This window comes from Manduca sexta, chromosome 23, assembly GCF_014839805.1.
Source record: "Manduca sexta isolate Smith_Timp_Sample1 chromosome 23, JHU_Msex_v1.0, whole genome shotgun sequence".
NCBI lineage: Eukaryota > Metazoa > Arthropoda > Insecta > Lepidoptera > Sphingidae > Manduca > Manduca sexta.
The window spans coordinates 189,996-214,100 of NC_051137.1; the positions used below are offsets into that span (position 1 = coordinate 189,996).

General features: G+C 41.2%; 2 protein-coding genes across 2 annotated transcripts; one reads left to right on the plus strand and one right to left on the minus strand.

Moving 5' to 3' along the window:
- Nucleotides 1–4,293: 4,293 nt before the first annotated feature.
- LOC115448498 (glutathione hydrolase 7) lies at nt 4,294–17,473 on the minus strand. The gene is made up of 10 exons (XM_030175924.2): nt 17,050–17,473; nt 15,449–15,630; nt 14,809–14,960; nt 13,097–13,297; nt 12,787–12,941; nt 7,546–7,711; nt 6,958–7,077; nt 6,418–6,533; nt 5,238–5,697; nt 4,294–4,468 (listed from the first exon to the last, which is right to left on the minus strand). Exons 1-9 carry the CDS (start codon nt 17,081–17,083, stop codon nt 5,399–5,401), a joined length of 1,425 nt encoding a protein of 474 aa, XP_030031784.1. The 5' UTR covers nt 17,084–17,473; the 3' UTR covers nt 4,294–4,468; nt 5,238–5,398.
- A 1,609-nt stretch (nt 17,474–19,082) lies between these two features.
- On the plus strand, nt 19,083–23,898 carry LOC115448499 (arrestin homolog). The gene is made up of 8 exons (XM_030175925.2): nt 19,083–19,290; nt 19,577–19,767; nt 20,393–20,571; nt 20,798–20,933; nt 21,291–21,448; nt 21,801–21,944; nt 22,635–22,764; nt 23,040–23,898. The coding sequence occupies exons 1-8, from the start codon at nt 19,182–19,184 to the stop codon at nt 23,136–23,138; spliced, it is 1,146 nt and encodes a 381-aa protein (XP_030031785.1). The 5' UTR covers nt 19,083–19,181; the 3' UTR covers nt 23,139–23,898.
- The last annotated feature ends 207 nt before the right edge of the window (nt 23,899–24,105 follow it).

Consider the following 24,105-nt stretch of genomic DNA (forward strand, 5'->3'; position numbering starts at 1 on the left):
TGTCTTAAAGCTTGGTGTTGTAGTGTGGGATAGCATGTAGGTTGGTATGATCTGTTAACGGCATGCATCGCAGGATATCTCCGTGAGTTATAATGAATGGCGAGGATTAGTTACTTACTAGTCGGTCAGTTGAAGCTTAGTAATACGCATTCACCAAGATGTTAGACGAGTGTTCGGTAGATAAATAAATATCAAATGAAATGAAAATGTTTTATTTTTATTCACGTTGTTTAAAGAAAACTGTTAGTACAACTGTAACTAAACCGCATACAGATGCAGAAAAAATTGGTAAGTACTTAATACAATAAAATTTGTATGCTTGCTATAGAAAATATTAATTACTTATGTATAACCAAAGTTTTTTAGAATTAGGACTAGTTTTCTTTATTAATAGTTTATTTGTTATTGTTATTGTATGTAAGTATATATTATTACAAAATGCTTGTTAAAATTTTAAAATGAGCGGAAGTTTGCTGATCTTCATTTAGGAACTTTTTTGAAAGTAGGTATACTTTTGCGTATGTTAATTATTCCGTAGTAACTACTCTATTCAAAGTAACATTTGAGCCAGCTGATATACCGTTGATTAGGTACCTATATGGTGAGAGTTTATTAAAACGAAAGGAACAAATTATACTATTACACGGTTTTGTTCTGTTCTCGCGTACTTAATAAACAAGTGTTTATAACAATGATCATTAAAAAACGGATAATGAAGTACTAACATTTACTATTTAAATACATATTGTATACTTATACAACAAAAAGTTAATTACATGAATAAATTTATCTTTTAAATACGGACATCATTCAAATAAATACACGGGGAATAATCAAATTTATTCACGAGTAAACAAGTACATATGAAATAATCAGGTTTTAAATTGAACTTAGTCGTTTTATTACAAGAGCGGGCTCGTTGTAAGAGTGCTAGGCGCTAGCGGGTCAGTGGCGGACAGCGGCTGGCGGGTAGCTCTTGCTTGGTTTGTAGTTTGTATTGTCTATTCACTGGTGTATTGGTAAAGCAAACAGCACAACTCATGACACACACTTCATTGGTCAGTTTGTCGTTGTGCATGACGACGCACGTTTCTCACGATTGGTGTCTCAGTCGCCGCTCGTAGTCTATTGGCTTTCATGTGCCATGCGGTTACCGTACATTGTCGTCCAATTTGTACATAAGCACGCTAACTCGTCCCCATCACTGTTCTTCTGTGCTCATAACTTGTGCCGTTTACTATACTTACACATCTGTCTCTCTACAGTCTACACTAATTAATAGAGTTCAAAGCTAGCTTCTGCTTTTAAATTGCAAATTCCTTGAGTGTTGAATAGCCCATTTGTAAAGAAAGACTATAATATAACATACGCAAGATTTACAAGTGTCAATGTTGTCACGGCGTGAACTGTGATTAAGAATAAGTGGCTGAGTTCGCGTCTAGACCACGGCTCCTAGCCCGGGCTGCGGCCACGGTCTATTGGCGTAGCCACGAATTTTTTCTATAGCGGGAAGTTGGCAGGAGCAAAAACAATGTAGCCGAATTCAACGAAAGGCGAAGATGTTTCTACTGTTTCTCGCTGATGGACGCTGATGATGTCTATATTGTATAGTCTATGGAGACGGTTAAAGTTACGCATTACTGTTGTGTGTTGTGGCATGCCATAAGCTCAAACATGGGAAAGTATATCCATATTGTGACATCTATCACACAGAAGTGTAAGCCTATTGCCATCTCGCACACACTATGGTCAAATCAAGTATATTCTTTCGATTCGACAAATCTCACAAATTATATTTTTCTTTTCCAATGACAATTTCAAACAAAAATTCGCCGGTTTCCCAGCCAAAGTAGCAAACGAAACACCACCAGAATATAAACGATAATGTGCATACATAACATGGAATAGTAGGTAAGTTCCTATAATATGTTAATAGAGAGCGAGATAATCGCAGTGTTTATTGAGCGAGTGATAACAAGCCTTGTTATTTGTTGTGGTTCAATGTTGAATAGAGGAGCCGTCGCGACTCGTGGCGAGCGCGCGCGCACTCCCGCCGCACCGCGCCGCGCCGCGCCGCACCACACCGCGCCGCAAGACCCCCGCGCCGGCTTGCGCGGAATTGCCTGCCGTGGCATCGCTGCACCGGTTATTACTTACGCAAAATAAACAAATTTAAAAAAATATTGTAGATAGTGTTTTTATCTTTTGTTAAACAGTTATTACTAATGACTTGCTTTTTGTGAATACTAAATTACTTAGATCTCTTAAGTATTGGCGATCACTGGGCAACCGCACCTTCACAAGCGCTATACAAAGAGCCTTCAGCTTCCATGAGGGGCATCGCTCAGTACTATAGCTGAGGACTTTTTTAGGTCATAATAATACCGAACGTAATGTATAAATAATCTTTGAAGTCTTATTATAATTGAGGAGCAGTATGACAGTTAGCCGGGCGTACCACCAGAAAGGCATGGAATTAACATTATGATAGTAAGTAGCATCGCGAAAATGTCGATACCGTGTCATTTTGACATTGCGTTAAGTACTAAATGAAACCACATACTTACTTATCTTATTGGGACGAACACTTTGCAATAACTTACTCGAACCGTAGAGGTAAATTAAAATAAAATAAAATACTTTATTTATCACGTAGGCGAACAAATTTGCACTTATGATACGTCAAAACAAAGCATAAGAATAATAAAATTATTATTTCTAAACAACTATTAAAATTACTTATAATATAACTATAGACATCTTAAATTAAATAGGCATAAAATTTATAATGAAAACATGGTACAAACCGAAGTAACCAGCTCGGGCTGGCAGGTAGGGGGAAATAGAAGGATAACGCGTCGCGATCCTCACCGGCGAGGACATGAGCCCTAACCTGGCTTACCTACCAACCTTTCACTAGCTACCTAAGTGATGACTACCCGAAGAAGAAAGGCAGGAAGAAACTTCGGGAAATTAAAAATGTGTACTATTTAAACTAATTAAACATCAATAAATAAGCAGTTATTTTAATTTTAAACGTTCTAATGTCCCTACAACTACAGCTCTGTTCAACTGTCAAACCTTATCAACCTTTCAAGTACAATTAATTGATATCAATAATACTGGTTTCATTGTGAACGAGTTGAAATTCGTTGGTTATTAAATGTAACTTGCTTGTAAATAATCGCAAAGTGTACTTAACGTAGTACATTTAAACCATGTATTTTCTTTAATTTTGATTGCCTCGGTGGCGTAGTTTAATTTTTATTTTATATTATTTTATTTTATTAAAATTAAGACGCAAAACACATTACAATCAATATTAATTGCACGATACTGTTCTGAAGTCCCGGGTTCAAGTCCCGGAATATAATCATTATAGTTGACGTGTTATTTAATTAAGACTATGCTACCCTTACCAACAACTGCGAGTTCTAACATCTCTAGTAATCTCTACTTGCAGTGCCTAAGTCCAGACAATTAGTATGCGTGCGAAACACGTTTTCAGGTAATCTTATCATATTTATATTTATTTTATTATGCAAATGTGTATCGGTTGGCTGAATGTCGCGCAGACAAACGCAAGTACGTATCTACTGTGGGTGGTTATCGAAGCGACGCCTCAATCCGGTTCCAAAGTAATTTATCAATAATAATATAAATAAAATGAAGGGCACGGGAGGTAAGCGATAACCAGCTGCTGGCGTATCGGATGCCGGGACACGTGCTCGGTCTCTTGCCAGTCGAATGCTCTGGGTCTTATAGGTTTGCACATATGTGTATATGTATAGAGAGGTCCCGGCGAGACTTTCGAACCTTGAGGCCGACGCAGACGTCATGTGGTGGGACGGCTGTACGGATGACACGTGTTCAGCGACCATACCCACGGATATCCGTCGCATGATACTGGTTGCTTAATTAAATACCTATGGCGTTATGTTCAGCAGCTGAACCAGCGTATGTACCAAAATAACATTAATTGGTTGTAGAATGAATTCTATTGTACACCATTTCGATGTAAGAGCCCCATCTGGCGACACGGACGTGCGGTGTGCCGACTGTCGTGTTTAGTACCAATGGAGTGCGGGAATCGAAATGTATAGTGAGCGGGGTCGGCGGGTCGGAGCTCGGGGGATGCGCAGTCCGAACAGTTGTCACGTGCGTTAGTGAATGAACATTGAACAATGGTGTGATAACCTCGGGACCGCGCTCCACTACCCCGGGCCCGTCCTGCCCCGCGTCGCCCCACGCCGAACTGCATCGTTTTGCTTCGGGGGTCAATAAAATAATATGTCTTAAAGTAGTGAATCAATTTAATAATATTCGTGTGTAAGTACATAAATTGAGATAAACGCTTTTAATATAGAACACTCGACATGGAAAGCGCTGCGGGGCTGCCTGTTGCTGAGTACCGACTGCTACGGACGTCTGATCACTCGGGGACCGCGCCGGTGACGCTAGCATATGCCTGTTTATATAAACGCAGTATTTGTTAGTACTCTTAATTTATATTATACATAACTCGTATGAGGTTGACGTAACATAAAAAAAGCATGTATACAGATACATTTTTATTTAGTTTTTTATTACCTGAATTCCCCGGTAATTTATAAACTCATGCGCGGTGCGACTAAAGCGCTAAGTCTTGGGTTCGAAACACGGATTCGGGCAAAGTTATATTCGGTTTTCTACTCATTATAAGGACAGAGTTTGGTCGCTTCCTATCCCATCATGGGACGGAACACGGTATACACACGGCGACAAGTGGGTCCACTAGTCGCCTACGCCTCTGGGGATAAAAATACGTAAGTGCAATTTCATTGCAAGTTAGATGTATTCTTCTTATATTTTCACACAGGTAAAATACTGAATGCTTATTATAATAATCGACCGGTCACCGGTGCTGTCGACGAGATTGGCGCGCCTATACACAACGTAACGTGTACACAACACACACGTGTGTGTGTGTGTGGTTATGTATACGTACTGTATACACTTACTGATGAGGCACACTAGCGCTACTAATGCAAATGCATACGTTATGCAATCAAACAAATATGTTACACAGCTGCGAGGAGCGCTTGCGCCGAGGGAGGGCGTGTGGCGAGTCTGCTTACTTCATTCTTGTACATCACTATCTAAGTATAGCATTTTGATATAACATATACACACAACACGACACTATAATATTTGTGTCATACTAATGAAGTATGATCGTAAACGCGTGCGTTACTTACTTATTCGTATTGGTCATTGGTGAAGCTCTCCTAATATGGATTAGACAAGGGCCGTGTGTACAGCAGTGTTGCAGAGATTCTCAAGCGCCGGCGTTAGATGTGCACCGGTGAAAGAGAAGCGTGGCCGGTGCGCGCCATAAACCTCAGGTGGACGTCTGCCGTCAGAACCTTGAGGCGAGTCCGCCGCCGCGGCTGTCGGCGTGCGAGAGCAGCGCATCGCCGCGCTGCTGCACCACGTTGAGCGCGGCGTAGGGTGGCGTGGCGTTAGCGGCCGGCGTGGCGGGCAGCGCGGCGGGCGGTGGCAGCGCACGCAGAGCCTCGAGAGCAAGCGCACCACCACCGCGCGCCACCAGCGACACGCGCGCGCGCTCCACCGAGCCTACACCGCCGCCGACGGCTAACGCCGCACCACCCTGCGCCAGCGCACTTGACGACTCTGCGCCAATCACGTAACGCGTGCCTGCACACACAGTATACACTTTATAGCAAAACAACCAGAAACCGGTGTAACATAAGGGATCATCCAACTGTTTCGGTGGTAGTAGTAGTAGTAGTATTTTGATATGACTACAATGAAGAGGTTTTCGGGTCCCGGGTTTAATCCCCGGGTAAAGTAAAGAGATATAGGGTTTTTCTACTCAGCCCAGAGTCTAGAATTGGTGCCCGACATGGCGGTAGGCTCGCCTCCCATCACATCATGGGACGGAATATGCACAATGAAAAGTAGGTGCACCAGTTGCGACTCTGCCTTCCCCGTCGGGTATAAATGGCGTGAGTGTGTGTATCTGATGCCGCGTGATTAGCACTCAGTAATATAAATAAATTTAATTTGTAGCTTATATCTTACAAAGACGAAATTACTAATTAGGAATGAGCCTAGTTACGGATAGAGTTAGGTACGTATTTACTCTACAGCAATGGAATCGAAATTTTGGAACGCAACAGTAAAGCTGACTCATTGGGACGATTATATAATATGAGAGTAGTCCTCCCATCAGAGCCATAACGTGATCGAAGTAGATGTTGGAGTTCCAGCATATCAAGCGGAGATCGTTATGTTAATCATATTAGAATTTCTTAATTACATAATCATGTATGATGTCAACGTAAAGTCGCTTTTTTGTCGCGTACTATTTCCAACATTTGGGTTTACGTGAAGTGTAAATGTGGTTGCACTCACCGCAGGCGTGGTCGTCGGTGAGGAGCGCGGGCGCGAGGTCGAGCGGCGCGCGCGGCTCGTCGCGCGTCCAGCCCGCCGCCGTCGCCGGGCCCGACCCGAACGGCACCGACACGCCACTGCAACCACACACTACTATACTTCGTGCTGCGACTAATGCCTTTCACTCTTCTCGAAACACTATGTGCTTTAAGTGGGTTACGCTGACTACAAACATCACTCGTGCGTATTTCGGGCGAGCTCGAAGTGGACTTGCCTTCACACAGTCCAGTTTTTCGCGTAACTACTTACATATGGGGACACAGTCTCTAAGAACAAATATAATGAGAATCAGGATATTTAGGCTCTTGCGTATGTTGTAAAACGACAGTTACACCTTCGGTTAGTTGGGCTTTTGACCAATGGTTGTCGACCATTGGTCAAAAGCCCAACTGCCTTGTTTGTGTAACAATCTAATATTTAGCGTTGTATTTGCCTCGCGAGTAGCGCGACGCGCCGTGTGGCGTGTCAGTGTGGCGTGTGGTCAGTGCGTGTGGTACTCACGTGACGAGCGCGAGGTACGTGTCGAGCGGGTCGACGACGGCGAGCCCGGTGGCGACGCCGGGCGGCGGCCACGCACCTCCCTCCGCCGCCATAGCTTCCTTCTGCAGCTCAACCACTACTCTGTTGTGGGAGGATCACAACATGATGAGATACTGGATACAATAAATAGACTATTTGCTTCAAACATGTACAAATAACTGGTTGCTTTTTAATCGCTAAGTACTAGCCTTTTTTCGTTTCATGACTTGTAGTATATTATTTATTAGTCTCAATGGGACATCTTCATAATGTAATTAAAAGATGCTACAGATTACAAGAAAATATTATTAACTCTATTTTATGTACAAATCGAGTAAGTACTAAGTACTAAGTTAACGACATGCGCCGCGCCGCCGCCGGGTGTAACGCGCGCTGTACGTTCGCGCGCCGTGTGTCAAGCCATCCATCTGTATGCTCGAGACTCGCTCGCGTGAAAAAGTTTTTACGAGATAAATGTCCCGCTATATATTTTCATGGGATAAAAAGTACCATCCTAGGGTCTCAAACTATCACCATATCAAATTTCATGTCACTGAGTTTCATTGGTACCTGCGTGTGAGCAGGTCCGGGTCGGTGACGGCAGGCGGCGCGAGCGCGGCGGCAAGGACGCGCGCGGCGCCGGCGCGGGGAGTGACCACGCGCCACGCGCCCGCCGGCGTCGGGCTGCCCGTCGACACCGAGACCATAGCCTCCGCGCCCCACGCCAGCGACAACTCTACAACAACAACAAAACTACTCTAATTCGATAAATTCAATACTTAGATCTTAATATTAATTATGATGCATCGTTTGTATCAATCGCGCGTTAGCACTCACGCACGCAAAATTTATTTCTCCTCAATTTTTATTCACAAAAATAGTCTACAGTGTAAATTTTGACTTACAGTTTACATTAAATTGTGTTTTATAACTTGAAGCAAACTGTGACACATTGTGTTAAAAAACTGACCAATATACAGTGAGTTTGAACTAATTTTATACACAAATAATTTCTAATTAATCATCGCGGACGCCATTGTTTACAACTCAACGCGGCGACCCGCGAGTCGCGGCTCATCGGCGGAGACAGTGCGCATCTATCTCTTTCGCACCCTTGTATTGGCTCGCAGTGCATTCATCCTCGCATCGATAACACGTATTTAAACATTTACAACTTTTTTTTTTGCTTCGCCTGAGCTTTCTGCAACGATTAGATTGTTTATTGCAGATAAAATAAATGTTATCAACTCATACAAAATTAAATAATATCCTCCCTTACCACGTGTACTTAAAATAACAAATGGAGCCTTCAAAAAATTCTACTAAGCCTAATTCAAAATCGCAACATAAAGTACCTAAGAACCTGAATACACCCGCGAGCCGACTAACCATTAACTCCTCGCGCACTAAAGAGAACCGTTCTGATTATAATACGAGTATCGAACAAAATATAAGCCCAGGGTTAGTCTCAGGAAAGCCCGAAGATTTAATTACTGTAGAAAAGATCCGTGAAATATTAATAGAGGAACTAACTGCAGCTCGAAAAGTTGATCGTGAATATATGACAAGTCAGCTCCGAGCAATACAGGAAGATATTGGATCTTTTCGTGATGCGATGAGTTTTTTAATATACAATTTGAGGAATTAAAGACTGAACTTAACCAAAAAACAGCTGTAATTAGCGAACTACAGAAAGAAAACGAACATCTTAAGGGAAATATTAAGGATATCTCAGGCAGGCTCAACACATTAGAACTCCATTCTAGGAACTGCAATATTGAAATTAATGGTATTCCCGAGCATCGTTCAGAAAATTTGATTGATACGGTTATACAGTTGACCAAAACAGTAGAAGCCCCTTTGATTGCTGAAGACATCCAACTCGCCACTCGAGTAGCGAAATCTAATCGAGACAGCGATAAACCACGAGCAGTGATTGCCAAGTTGCGAAGTCCTAGACAACGTGATCTCATTCTGTCCGCCGTATCCCACTACAATAAACGGAATCCAAGCAACAAACTTAACTCCCATCATCTCGGGCTTGGAGGTACCAAGAAACCTGTTTTCGTTGCAGAGCATTTGACACCTGCCAATAAATCTCTGCACGCTGCGGCCAGAAAGAAAGCAAGAGATCTGGCGTATAAATTTGTCTGGATTCGTAACGGACGCGTGTATTTAAGAAAGGACGAATTTAGTCAAGCAATATTAATTAAAAATCTAGAAGTATTGACCATAATATCAACTTGAACGTACGTAATTAATATATATAAGCAGTTATATATATAAAACATAATATAATTATAAGATATAACTTCACAGAAAAAATATTTTGTTTCCCTAGTTTGCTTAAATTTAGATTTTTAATTATAGTTTAAAGATAGAGATAATAGTAATTTATGTTTAATATATATTATCAGAACGTTAGAGGCTTACGAACTAAGACTGACAATTTTTTAAAAAATGTTTTACAAACTAACTTTAATATGATTGCTTTGACAGAGACATGGTTAAATGCCAATATATCCAACAATGAGCTAATCGATTCTCGGTACACTGTTTTACCGCAAGGATCGACAACATACTAGCTCTACTAAAAAAGATGGTGGAGGAGTTTTACTGGCAATTAATAATGAAATCCCTTCGACTCGCATGTCTCAATGGGAATTGGACATTGAAAATATATGGGTTATGCTCGAAATAAACGCCAATAATATACGTAAAAAAGTAGCTATTTGTGTTGTGTATCTTCCTCCGCCAGTAAAGTCGGAACTTTTGATCAAGTTTTTAGAATCTGTTGATACAATTTTAAATGAGGCAGATAACATATTGCTTATGGGAGACTTCAATCTTCCACTGATTAATTGGTCTAAAGGACCAGATAATTCCTTCATGACACCGTCCAACAATAATTCTGGGTTAGCGTATAATCTCATAGATTTTATATCATTAAATAATTTGTATCAATTTAATAGTATTAAAAACTGCGATGATAGACTTCTCGATTTAGTATTAAGTAATTTGAATAACATAAGTGTAGAGACACCTACTGATTTATTGAGCAACAACAGACACCCACCTTTGTTAGTAAACATTAAATTTAATAATGTAACACCTATGCGCAAACAATATCGTACCGATTATAACTATTTTAAGGCTAATTATACAGTTATACTTTCACATTTGAAAGCCATCGACTGGCAAGCGGAACTATGTAATTGTGATAACGTAAATACAATGGTTGCAAAATTCTATGAACTCGTAAGAAATATCATTAAACAAACGGTACCTAAACGAAACATTAAAAAGAACAAATATCCTACTTAGTTTAGCAATGCACTAATTCAACTTTTGGCTGAAAAAGGTAAAACTAAAAAGCGACTAGATATATATAACAATCCTCGTGACAAAGATGATTACGATAGACTCCGAAAGAACTGTCATAAACTGTACGACATTTGCCTCAAAAACTATAAAAATACTATAGAAACAAATTTACCAAAGTGTCCAAAAATATTTTGGAGTTATATAAAAAACATACGAGGAACTAAGTCGTATATCCCTGCAAATATGGAACTAAATAATCAAATTGCGAGAACTAACATTGAAGCTGCTAATCTATTTTCTAAACATTTTTCTTCTGTTTACAACCCTAACATGAACAAAATATTATCCTCAACTACTAATCAACCCCAGGAAAATTCCCAACTTATAACAAATTCTCTAACTAAACTCAGTTTCACGGAATCTGATATTCTTAAAGCCCTTAAAAAACTAGACACTTCGAAAGGTGCAGGACCGGATAATATCCCTCCTCTTTTTATCCACAGATGTAGATCTGTTCTTGCTCTTCCCTTGAGTCTCATTGTTAATTGTTCCCTCAGCGAGGGTAATTTTCCTAATGAATGGAAGAAAGCACGTATAGTCCCCATTTATAAAAAGGGTGAGCAAAACTCAGTTAAAAACTATCGTCCAATCTCAATCCTCAGTACTTTTTCTAAAATATTTGAATCCCTTATCTGTCCAATACTATCAAAATACATTGATAGTCAATTATCAGACTTCCAGCACGGGTTTCGAGCGGGTCGATCCACCAGCACTAACATGATCTCATATGTCTCAGACCTCTCACAAGAACTAGATAAAGGTATACAGGTGGACTCTATATATCTTGACTTTTCAAGCGCATTTGACAAGGTCAGTCACTGCTTACTGTTGAAGAAACTAGACGCCTGTGGCATAGGAGGAACATTGCTCACTTGGTTTAAGTCTTACTTGTCTGAGAGAACTCAAACAGTATCCGTTAATGGAGCCGAGTCACAGGCTTATATCGCACAATCTGGTGTCCCACAGGGATCGCACCTAGGCCCCATACTATTTTTGATATTTATTAATGACATCACGCTTGCTATTAAACACAGCAAAATATCTCTCTTTGCCGATGATATGAAGCTTTACAAACCAATTAATGATCGCAACGACACGATTCTCTTACAAACAGACTTAAACGCCATTTGTTCTTGGTGCAATATGAATGACATGTCACTCAATATCAATAAATGTTTCCATATAAGTTACACCCGTAAAAAGAAACCATATGATACTAGCTATGAGCTTGTGGGGGTCTATCTTCAGCATGTAAATGATATCCGTGACCTCGGTATTTATATGGACAGCAAACTTAATTTTATCTCACATATTAACAAAATAGTCGCTAAGGCGGCTCAGATGTTAGGATTTGTAAGAAGAAACAGTAAGGGCTTCAAACCGCACACCAAAATTATATTGTACAATGCATTAGTTCGCAGTCATCTAGAATACGCAGCCACAGTTTGGAGCCCCTTCTACAGCGTGCACTCACAAAGCTTAGAGAATATACAGAGAGTGTTTACACGACACCTGGCTTTTCTCACTCCTGGCTTTTCACATAGATCTCCATATAATCTACGGTTGAATAAATTTAAAATGTTATCGCTCACTAATCGTCGTAAACTCCAGAACATGTGTCAGCTTCATAAGATTATAAACGGTAAAACTAATTGTAACCATATACTCGAACGTTTCAGCCTTTCAGTTCCGCGAAATCACCCACGAACTCCAACTCGCAACATTCTTTATACTCCATTTTCTAAAACTAACTTGGGTCTTCAATCGCCCTGTACTAGAATCTGCAACCAGTACAATCAGTTTTTAATAGATTGTAAGGAATTAGACGTGTTCCATGACTCTTACCCGATCTTTAAACGCAAGATTTACGAATTACTTTCATAACCCTCACAATTACATGGTTTATCTCATATTATTTTTTATTTTTGTCATAGAAGTTAAGTTTTTGTTTTTGTTTTTATATTGTATCTGTAGTTTAAAAAATTGTTCATTATTATTAATATTATGTGTACCGTATTGAGGCCCCATAAAAATATGCTACTCGTTGAGTGCTGTGGCGAATGTTATGTACGCCGTACTTGTTGTACATATCAGTGACTATAATTATTGTTTAAAACTAGTGTAACTATGTGTAACTGTTATTATATGTACAATGTGGCAGTGCTAATAAATAAATAAATAAATAAATCGTTACGATGTAAACAATATTTTTACTCAACAGTAGCCCACCAAAGGATATATTTCAGCAATTTCCTTCTTTTGTCTTGTAATACGGATTCTGAATCGCTCAGATTTTTCGAAATTGACTAAAGTACCTAGCTTTAGTTTTATATATTTAGTTCCTAATTGTGCCGCCATTCCTACTCTTCCAGTAAGTGAAATGCGTTAGATAGTATAAGGCAGTGTATGTAGTATGTGTATACTCACGGGCGCTGGTGTTGGCCTGAAGCGAGTGCAGATATGCGGCGAGCGCGGGCGCGGCGCTGGTGGAGCCCGGCGCCGGCGCTGCGCCTGTGCCGCCGCCAGCCGCCGCCTCTGTCGCCAGCGCCGTCGCTAGCCCCTCCGATACCGGGAACCCCAGCCTGCATTACGCATTATCATATAGGCTAGGGTTTACTTCAGTATTACACACCTGGTTTGATATCATGCCCTAGTTATTCAAGAGTCGTGTTTATTAATAAGTAGGTTGTGTGAATCGCGCTTGAGTAGGAAGTGATATATGATGAGGGTGCGTGACCTGGCGAGGTCTGCGGCAGGCTGCAGCAGGCGTGCCCACGGCAGCACACCGCGCCGCGCGTGCAGCACCGCCAGCGCCGCCACCAGCCGCGGCGGCCGCGCCTCCTCCCCGCCGCCCGCACCTCCCGCGCCGCCCCACTCCACTATCTCGGCCGGTTGTGAGCGCCAACGCCGGTACTCCCAGTAAACCAACGCGCCGCTCCTGTTGTGTGGACTGAGTTCGTCAAAATGAACATGATACCGCTCACCGTCTCGCTAATGTTGACTGTAGAGATCTGAAGAGGTTATAGCTACGAGGTTTACTTCTAATTCTTTAATTAGTCTTAAACATATTATAAAGTAGAAACAAATTCAACAGTCATACACATAGACCTGCGTTTACACTATCATTTACAAACTTCCCTCCCGCAACACGGGAGCAGGATCCACAGATTTTGTGTCCCAACTTAGGCTGCTGTGTTACGAGGGTGTTTACAGTCTGACTTGTATGTGGTGTGAATAAAATATAGACTACGGTGGATATTAGGCATGAGTCTCGTATAAACTATTGAAACGACTATGTCGCTCCGTACGTAAGCAGTAATTTTGTTAACTTATTTTTCTTTACAGCCTAAAGTAAGAAGTATTTTTTAAGCGCAAGTTGTGTAATAAAGCTTATTACAAGATCTCAGAATACCTAGAGGATATAAATGCCTGGGACTAGGCATTTTTGTGTGATTGTCTTTGGAATCATGTCACTTGATCGAGATATATATATATATATTTTTCTTTCTCTTTATTTGTAAAATAACTGTAAGCGGCTTGGGTATGAAATACTCTCTAACTGTCTGTACCTGCGGCGGCGTCGTGTGACGGGTCGGCCACTTCCCTACAATATGGTCGAGGAGGCCGATGGCTGGCACATGCGTCATACTCGTGAACGGATGCTGCTTGTGTGGACTGTTCTGCCCATTTCGCTTACATTTCTAATTTGTAATTACTAGAGGTGCTGGGAGGAAATAATTATAAGGATAATAGAGAAATTTCATGATTCCTGAGAGGGTTGTGCAGTCATATAAAAAATTAAATTAATTTATTCCTTATTTCACGAGCCTATAAATGAACTGCTCTAAACTTTTTTTTTTTTTTCTCTTTTCACTTTGTCATGTACTGTAGTCTTTACCCTAAACTGATTGAAAAGAGCAACACCAGAGTTTCTTGCCCGTTCTTCTCTGGTGAAAACTGCTTTCCGAACTGGTGGTAGAGTTAATATTGACGGAATCTAAATAATGTATAACATTTTACAGATTCAAATAAATCATTTCATTTCATTTCATTTCATTTCATAACAAAATCTTAGAGCCTCGGATATAGGAGCCGATAAAATACTATAGATAGATAGATCGCAATAGTATTTTGTCGGCTAAATAAATGTGGCAACATGCATACCTAAAGTCGAGTCAGCACATATTCCAATAATGTATGGTGTATGTCTTAGATAAAATATTCTAGTTTTTTTCTGCACAACTTGGAATGCAACTGAATGCAAATTCGTTTGGGTGCAATAAGTCATTAATGTGGTAATATTCAGATGGAATCGGACCAATAGGTGTCAAAAGCCCGCATTCGTTTGTAACGCAAGTTTCTGATTCGTCAGTGATGGTGGTTGGCCATACCCGGAGTGATATTGACATGAACGCAAGGAGTCGTTCAGTTGAGAGTTGTTAGACTCACGCATCGAGCGAGGTGCGGTGCGGTGCGACGACGGCGAGGCAGAGCGCGGCGGCGACGGCGGCGTCGACCGCGCGCCCGCCCGCCTTCAGCGCGTCCGTGCCTGCGCGCGAGCACTCCGCCGCCGACGAGGACACGCTGCCGTGCGGCACCACCTACGTCCCGAACATGGACATGTACAACAACAGGAATGTAATAGAGGAATGCCGCGCCGTAGACATAATTACGTTCGGACGGGGTAGAAATGCTGACTTATAGAAGACCCCCTGTCAACGAACGATTAGCTGTTGCGTTTCATATTGTGAGAAATTTTTGAAGGTCTAAACTAACCTTTGCCTTCCTCATCTAGTCTAATCTTAATAAGTATCTTTTTTTTTATTCAGATTTATCATCTGGAATGAGACCTAATTTTTTTAACATTAAATCACCTCAAGTTTTACTTATAATATTTAAGGGATGTAGTATCATGAATACATAACAGTACTACTTATAGCATGGTTGAGTTGTAGAAACAAAACACCGATCAGCTTCATGACTCATTAAATCGTTTATTGATATTTAATGTGAGCATAATTGGATCAAGGAGACGACGCGTCTAATGTGCTCCTCTCACTCGACGAGAGTTCACGCTCGAGCGGCTCACCTCATAGTCTCCGGAGTAGATCTGCGTGAGCAGCGCGAGGGTGATAGCGGCGGAGAGTGCGGCGAAGCAGCCGGCGATGAGACGCGGCCCGGCGGCGCACCACGCGCCCCCGCCGCACCACGTGCCACCACCGCCACCACCGGAACTCTTCAGTGGCACATCTTCACGCAGCTCCACTGCACCTGCAACTTGGCGCGGGACGATTATAACATGTGACAAAACAAAAATATTTTAATATATCTAGTTTTATAGAACAATTACAATGCACACATTGCCGATCAATTGCCTTTTCCTAATGGAACTCTACATTTAATAAGTAAAGCAACTGGTCTTAGCCTTAGGTACATATTAGATTCTCAGTAACAAGTATTTTTTGGTATTGGTTGTTTTGTGGTTAGAAATACTTATATCTGTGGCGACGACCTCCAAAAACAATTATAATTTATGATCGCCCGGTGATCGAAACTCGACTGTAACAGATTAAAATTATAAGGATGATTTTAATTTTGTTCTATTGACATTATATTTTACTTTTATTAGCTTTCTGCGTTTTTTTTTATCAAAATTTTAACTATGGTACATTTTACACTCGTACGTGTGCGTAATATTCTAAAGAAGGGTCCGAAGGTTTTCCTTTATGTAAAGTAATAAAGGTGTAAATTTAATAAATTTGATTGAATAAGTATATAAATGAGGTAATAGATAAAACTTTACTTTTCTCTATGCTCTCTACAAATGTCCACAAACAGGGCCAGTACCACCGAGGATTTTGAGTGCCATTGTACTGAGTGCGTTATCTTCAAATATTATTTATTTTGGATTATTAAGCCTACAAAGGCCTGTAATTGGTAACTGCACTTGTACAATGTCTTCGACCGTAGCGCAACAGAACTTACACACAAGTGTTGTAATTTGGCGGCAGAAATTGGCTCCATATTTAATGATAGTATACCTGCAATTCGAATTAAATTCGAATTACAAGAACACAATCTTACACATATTAATAAATTAGAGAGTTATAAATACATCAATTCCCTTGTAATATAATTTTTACTTATTCCTACTCACGATCGATTGAAAATTAATAAGATTATTAGTGTTCGACCGAAGTTTCGATTTCGGCGAGTTTCGTCGCTATATTAGTTTCGATTTACTTTCAGTTTCGGCAAAATCCTGTCGAAACTATAATTAAAACCGAAATACAAAATGATTTTTTCTTTTATTCATCGTTATCTATTGTGGCATTTAAATTAAATATAAGGTTTTAAAAAAATATAATTATCAATAAGATTCGATTTCAGCCGAAATTTAAAAAATCGGTTTCGGTTTCTCTTGTAAAAACTGATTTCGGTTGAACTCTAGATTATAGCCATAATATTATATTATGAATAAGATGTTAGTCATCAAACAACGAAGCTTGGCAACTTTTTCTGAGAAATAAGTATTAACTAAGATGTTTTGCACCCGTAACGACACTAATATAAAATTTACATTTAGTAAAATGAGAGGCGTTAAACATTGAATAGTTAATTATTGGTAAAGTGCTCGTCTCCAGTTATAAGGTGTACATAAGTGCAAGATGAGTGCAGTAGTAGCATCACCTGCAGGTGCGCCCGCGCCGCTCGCCGACTGCATATTGCCACCGCGCCTTGCGCGCGACTCCCGCCCGGCGCCACTGTATTATGCCGATGACGTCGAAACCTAACATTCACTCAACACCACACACACATCAACAAATTGCACACCAATTCACGCTGCAACTGAACTTTCTCCAGCTTTGATGGACGTGATCACTCTATCTAATGGCCCTGCACACATGTGATTGTACTGAACGCTGCAAAAAATGAGAAATGTGTGTTGAAATGGCTGACTGGTAGCGGCCGCTGCGTCCGTGAGCCGTGACTGTTTACTGTAGAGACTTGAGACTATAGCCGGCACGGCGCGACGGGCCACTGGCCTCACATTGCGCGACCCACCGGCGAGCGCGAGGAAGGCCGCGGGCGGAGGGGACGGAGGCGCCGAGTCACCGGCGCACGCGCACTCCCTTCCCCTGTCCCCCGCCCGCACTGCTGTTGCTTACGGTGCTTAGCGGTGATTCCGACGTGATCAGGGACGAAGTCAACTTGTAATGGCGGCTAGTGTACTGACGCGACGTGTCACAAAAGTACTAACACTAACCACTCTTCCTGTAATGGGTAGAGCTTAAAACAGTATTGTTCACTTCTTGTCTAGCTGATATAATGGGATTATACAATCAACCTCAAATAAATGTATATGTCGCGGCTAGATCTTAATATTGATCATGTCACGATATGGATGTATTTCATGAAATAGAAAATTTCCGTTGCTCACTCTAAAATATGGTCTGGCCAGGTCAAAAAAGAATGGGCGTTGACGATGTGGATAGCTAAACGCACGGTTTTTTAATGATATGATCAAAATTTTGTGATCACATCGTAAAGTAGTTACATTATGCACCGCTGGAGTGTTGATAGCGGTTTCTTTTCGTGACGCACCATGCCGGCAAACAATTATTTTAATGAATAAGTAAATAATAACACATAAATCGAAGATATAAGTAAAGTGATCAAACTGCAAGTCAACTGAGAATTTTTTGTACCTAAAGAAAAATATATGTTCATATGGCTAAGACATATTATACCTTAATATGGGGTAACCGTACAAACATCGTGTGTGAAACCCTCGAAATGATTCAATTAACAAGAGAGATCAGCCGAGTTTCAACACGAATATGCTGGACGTGATTGAATCGGAGCCTGTTCAGAACCCTGATATTCCTTCTTCGAGTTCTTTCAGAGTATCGGCATCAATAAGAAACAGATCCAATCGAAAAATTAGTTGAATTAGAATCATTACTTATGATTATGTTCATTAATAGAAAGAGGCGATGTGTGATACACACCGCATTTTGTACAATACGAAATGTTTTTTGAAGTATTGTTCTTATGCATATTTTGTTTGATTACACAGAATGAATAACTTAGCATCGCAAATCCAACATACTTTTTTTACATAAGAAAAGACGAATGATAATTTAAACACAAGATATTTCGCTTCTTTGGTTGGCAGTTTCAATATCAAATTGGATTCATCTATGTACCAAAATTTTGGTTCATTGTAGACTTGGTTTTGAAACTACGAAAACCATTAAAACATCAGGGACGAAGTGACGTCACAACAGCAAATGTAGTGCCTTCTACCGATTCAAGGTGCAATTCTCGATTTCTTCAGAGATTACCTCCATCGCCACTGTCATTTTCTATGGGCCCTAGGTACGATTGAAGCATTTGGTATTGCTTCGCTCGACACCACAGCTGGTCAACGTAGGTAGGTAGTTTATTTTAAATGCACTAATTGTTCCAAGAGTTCAAGTGTTCATTCGAGGATGAGTCAATCGGTGTCGGTAGGGCGCTACTTCTTCGAACATGAATCGATAGAACGACGTGGTATAATCTCATTAACGCGTGGTGGTAGCTAGTGGCGGAGTGAGGGCGGGGGTGACGCCTGCGCGTATGCTCGTGGGAGGCGGCTCACGCGACCGGCTAACGAGCCAAATGAGATTACCAGCAATGAAGCCTTCCAAACAAATAATCCAATATATAAGGCATGTGTGCCGGTCGCCGGCATAGTGCGCTTCCCTCGTTGGCAGAACCAGCATTCGCAATAGCAGTAACAACAATTACAATCGTAGTAACAGTCGAAGATCGTCACCATGGTGTACAATTTTAAAGTTTTCAAGAAATGCGCCCCCAACGGCAAGCTGACATTGTACATGGGGAAGCGTGACTTCGTTGACCACATATCCTTCGTGGAGCCCATAGGTACGCGAGCGCAGGAGAAGTAGCATTCAGCAGTGGTCACTAACAACCGAACGAGATAAGTTGAAGCTCGTAGTATGTCTTAAAGCCATTAACATTTGTAGGCAGCGATTATTTCAGAAGAGGACATGAAAGCAGAGACTGTGATCGAAACTAACTCGACCAATCAAGTTTTTGTTATGAAAAAATCAACATCGGATATAAAACCTGAACTGAAATTCAACATTCGACGTTAAACACTTTGACCTCCCTATCAGAGACCTTAATATAGAATATACATGTGTTGCAGACGGCGTGGTGTTGCTGGACGAGGAGTACGTGCGAGGGCGTAAGGTGTTCGGGCAGGTGGTGTGCACGTTCCGATACGGCCGTGAGGAAGACGAGGTGATGGGACTCAGCTTCTATAAGGAGCTTTTCCTCGCCTCCGAGCAGATCTACCCGCCGCCGGAGAAGCGTCCCTATGATCTCACACGCACACAGGTCAGCTACTGCTATTACTGCTATTTATAGTTAAAGGTTTGAGAAACTTTGACTTCACGGATGACCAACACTTCAGTCCCCCCCGTGTTTACGAAGGCTGCAAAGGCTTCGAAATGTTGGGAGAAAATTAAAATATAAAATCCGAAAAAATTGTATAATTTTAAGTATCGTGACACGTTCAGGTTGTGCATCTTACATTTGACGCTTCTACCCAAAACAGTGCAATGTCCTAAATGATATTTTCGATTTCATTATACAGTCGGGATTATATTTTTACATTAATTTTTATTAATGTAAAAATATAGTATTATATTCTTTGCCTATCAGTTTTGAGTATAATTAACTTGCAGGCATAATAATAGATTAACATGTTGAAGAAAACGGGCTATGACCAGTGGATTAATATCAAATACTGAAGGTTCGTCAATAATCAATAGGAACGATCCGTTTTGCATATTGTGGTCCATAATTATATATTGTAAAACAAGCAGGTAAAATTCCTAGGATTATTTAAAAATCTTCCAGCTGATACTTAGATGTTGTATTTGGAATGCATGGCATCTGAAACCCATGGTTTAACTGCGTGTGGAGTAAACGAGAAGAGAACAATTTGCTTGTTGTGCAGGAGCGGCTGTTGAAGAAGCTGGGCGACAGTGCGTTCCCGTTCCGTTTGTCGGTGGCGGCGGGCGCGCCCGGCTCCGTCACGCTCCAGCCCGGCCTAGAGGACGAGGGCGAGCCCTGCGGCGTGCATTATTACGTCAAGCTCTTCGTCGGCGACTCCGAGATCGACCGCTCGCACCGCAGGTACGCTCTATAATCATTGTTCTTCTTCTACAAGAGTGTCGTCATATGACCCCTTATTGATAGTAAGCGTGTGGATTGCGGATACCAACCATAAGGATGGCCAAAATGGCAATCATATTGAAATGTCGCAGTGTAAACTTAAAAGATTTCCTTACATCTTTAAAATCCATTTTCATCTGTATGAAACAGAAACTGTGTAATGTGTTGTCGCACGCATTGTCGATAGGAGCACGGTGGCGTTGGGCATTCGCAAGGTGCAGTACGCGCCGAGCAAGCCCGGTCCGCAACCGTGCACGGTGGTGCGCAAGGACTTCGTGCTGTCGCCCGGCCAGCTCGAGCTGGAACTCACACTCGACAAACAGGTGTGCGCTTATACTTTGCACAAGAACTTTTTTAGTCTTATCAACGAGCAAGAGTTCACCTATTGGTTAGCGATAAGTCAGTCATGCTTATAAACAACGTCAATGGATAAGTTATTGAGTTGTTGACGGGCGAGAAAAATGAATATAAGTAGAAGACATTTTGCTTTTATTAACACTCGGATAATCTTATTTATTACATGACCCCCAACATCAAAACCCCAAGTAATTTACTGGGAAAAGGTACTAACCTAAAAAACCGGCATACTCATTCTGTTGGCAAAATACAGCTCTAGGGTAGTAGTATTTCAATTAACTTATATTTATAGCAACAAGTGTGAAGTGAAAGTGTGTTTGCAGCTGTATATGCACGGAGAGACGGTGGCGGTAAATATGTGTGTGCGCAACCACAGCAACAAGGTGGTCAAGAAGATCAAGGCGTCCATACTGCAAGGCGTCGACGTGATGCTCTTCCAGAACGGACAGTACCGGAACGTGGTCGCCTGCGTTGAGACCCAGTCAGTGTCCTGTTTATCTCTATACCCAGTGTAAAACGTACTCCTGGACTAGGTCCGACTAGTAATAATATGATCTCACTTCTAGAGTTGAGAAGATTTATACGCGAGCATGTAGATCGATTAGTTTCTTAATAAATCAAATATTTAAATTAAATTTAAATTCTAGCCACTAGAGATAAAGAGTTCTTTGAAATAAAAGTTAGACCAATATTAGTCTTAATAAGTAGATAAGTTAATAATTTTAACAATTTAACCTTTCTTGTAATTGAATTAATTATGATTATTTTTAATAATTTAATTTGTGTACCGATTAAATAAGTTATGAATATGTTTAATGGCATGTATGTGGCAGGGACGGGTGTCCGCTGCAGCCGGGCTCCAACCTGCAGAAGGTGATGCACCTGACGCCCACGCTCTCCTCGAACCGCGACAAGCGCGGCATTGCGCTCGACGGACAGCTCAAGCGTTCTGACACCACACTCGCCTCCACCACGCTGTGAGTACTCTACCCTCACCATCGCTCACTAGAGGAGTAAGTATGTGGCGCCCACAGTTTATTCCCGACAGATTACAGTTATATTTCATCGCAGTTGCAACAAATGTTCACACCAAGTTAGTGTTCGTACGTCACCTGGGTCCCTCATTGAAAATCAGCGCTACAGTATCAGTCATGCTGGTACTACAGCAAGGAGCTGAATGAGGGTTCCCATTGTTGGTACAATGGGTATAATTTTGTATTTTTTCTTTAAGTATATGTTTTGTTTGTCTCTGCTTGTATTGTACATGTTATACTGGTATAGTCCCAATAAAAAAAAAAAATACTGTATATTTGTAGACTTGAGTAATGTATAGCGTGTATATGTATTGTGGATTATAATAATATGTTGAGACGCGATACACGATATGCATGGGCGTTGGGACGAGGGTGCATGTAGGTGAACGTGCACCCACCTGCCCAGAAATAAATCACAAAAAATATAACTCACTGACTAAATCTGCAATAATGGGAACTATTGACTACAGAGGTTTTTTTTTATGATACAGCATTTTCCAAAGACTGATTGGCCTATACTTAAAACAGTACAAATTCGGCAACAGATATAATAGCAAAGGAACAAGAGCATATGATATTGATTCTCCGGACCGACACCTCGTGCCGCATAGTGAGGTGGTGATTTGTTTTCAGGTTGCTGGACCCGGAGCAGCGTGATGCGTTCGGTATAGTGGTCAGCTACAGCGTGAAGGTGAAGCTGTACCTGGGTGCTATCAGCGGCGAGCTCGTCGCCGAGCTGCCCTTCATACTCATGCACCCCAAGGTGAACTTTATTAATTTTAATCATAAAACTAGTTAAATAAACAACCGATGAGTTATCTATTCAGTACTATATTATGAGAATATTTAGTGCCTTGCCAGCCTTCCATGTACGGAATTGATTTATTTCGATGTTATGCTGTCGGCAATCTTATCGAAGGTGTAACGCTGCTGCGGAAATATTTTTGGTCGAGTTGTGCAATTAAGTTGTAAATCGATGGCTCAACTCCCTCATGATTTTTAAATGAAGCTATTAATGTACACAAGCGGGCTTTGTAGGAAGGGCGCTTGAAGGTGATCCACGCGGACAGCCAGGCCGACGTAGAGATGTTCCGCCAGGACACCGTGCATCACCAGGAGAGCGTCGAGGTGTACTGAGGCGCTGTGACCTGCCGCCGCCCGCCGCTTGCGCTCCGGGAACTTCATTGACAACGGCTTGAAATAATGTTGTATATATTATGTACATGTATCAATATATAATCCTAGTTAAGGTAGATCGCCAGGCGACGCTGGCAGCCGCCGCGCTGTCTGGCGCCGGCGCAGTGTCGTGAAATATATTTATAGAACCGAGTCACTCGACGAGTTTGGCAGAACGCACCAAGCTTGTCCCGCGGCGCTGATCTAAATATTGTCATACACAGTGTATATATTCATGCAGTCAGTCTTTGATGACATGCAGACAGTCATTCGTGCTGGTTCACATGCAGACGGCACGTTCCTCGAAACAGCAATGTTACTGGAGTGCAAAAGAACCCATTTTTTCATTAACAATTTGGGTTGGCATACTGTATGAATGACTACACTCACACACGAATCCATGCTTATTAACTGATACTTCACTGCGCTCTCGGACGGTCTCTTTCTATGACAACTGCGAGGACTACACGAGAATTCCGAAAATAATTCTTTGAGGACTAAGATGTTATTCAATATTCGAAACCGTATTAAAAATAAAATTGTTAATTTATTATTTGGCATGTTTTGACTATTTTCATACTTTACAAGAAATGTTGTTAATTTGTCATAGAGACGTCAGATATCAATTTTGTTCTATATGTATGTTATATTTAATGTATTCAATGTAATATTGCTTTGTGAAATTTATGACTATACTCTGTGATTAAATTATTATACTATGTTTCTGATTTTTTTTAAACCGTCTTGTACTGCCTCACTAAAACTAATATGAAATGGCAACTTCGTCATAGAGATTTATACGGTTAGTATAATTGCCAAAGTTCTCAGTCCCTATTCCTTGCCGTGAGTTGGAAACGCCGCGACACCTACATCGCAGGCATGGGTGTTATCGGGATTTACTATTTAACATCGTCTGATGTCTTTGTTC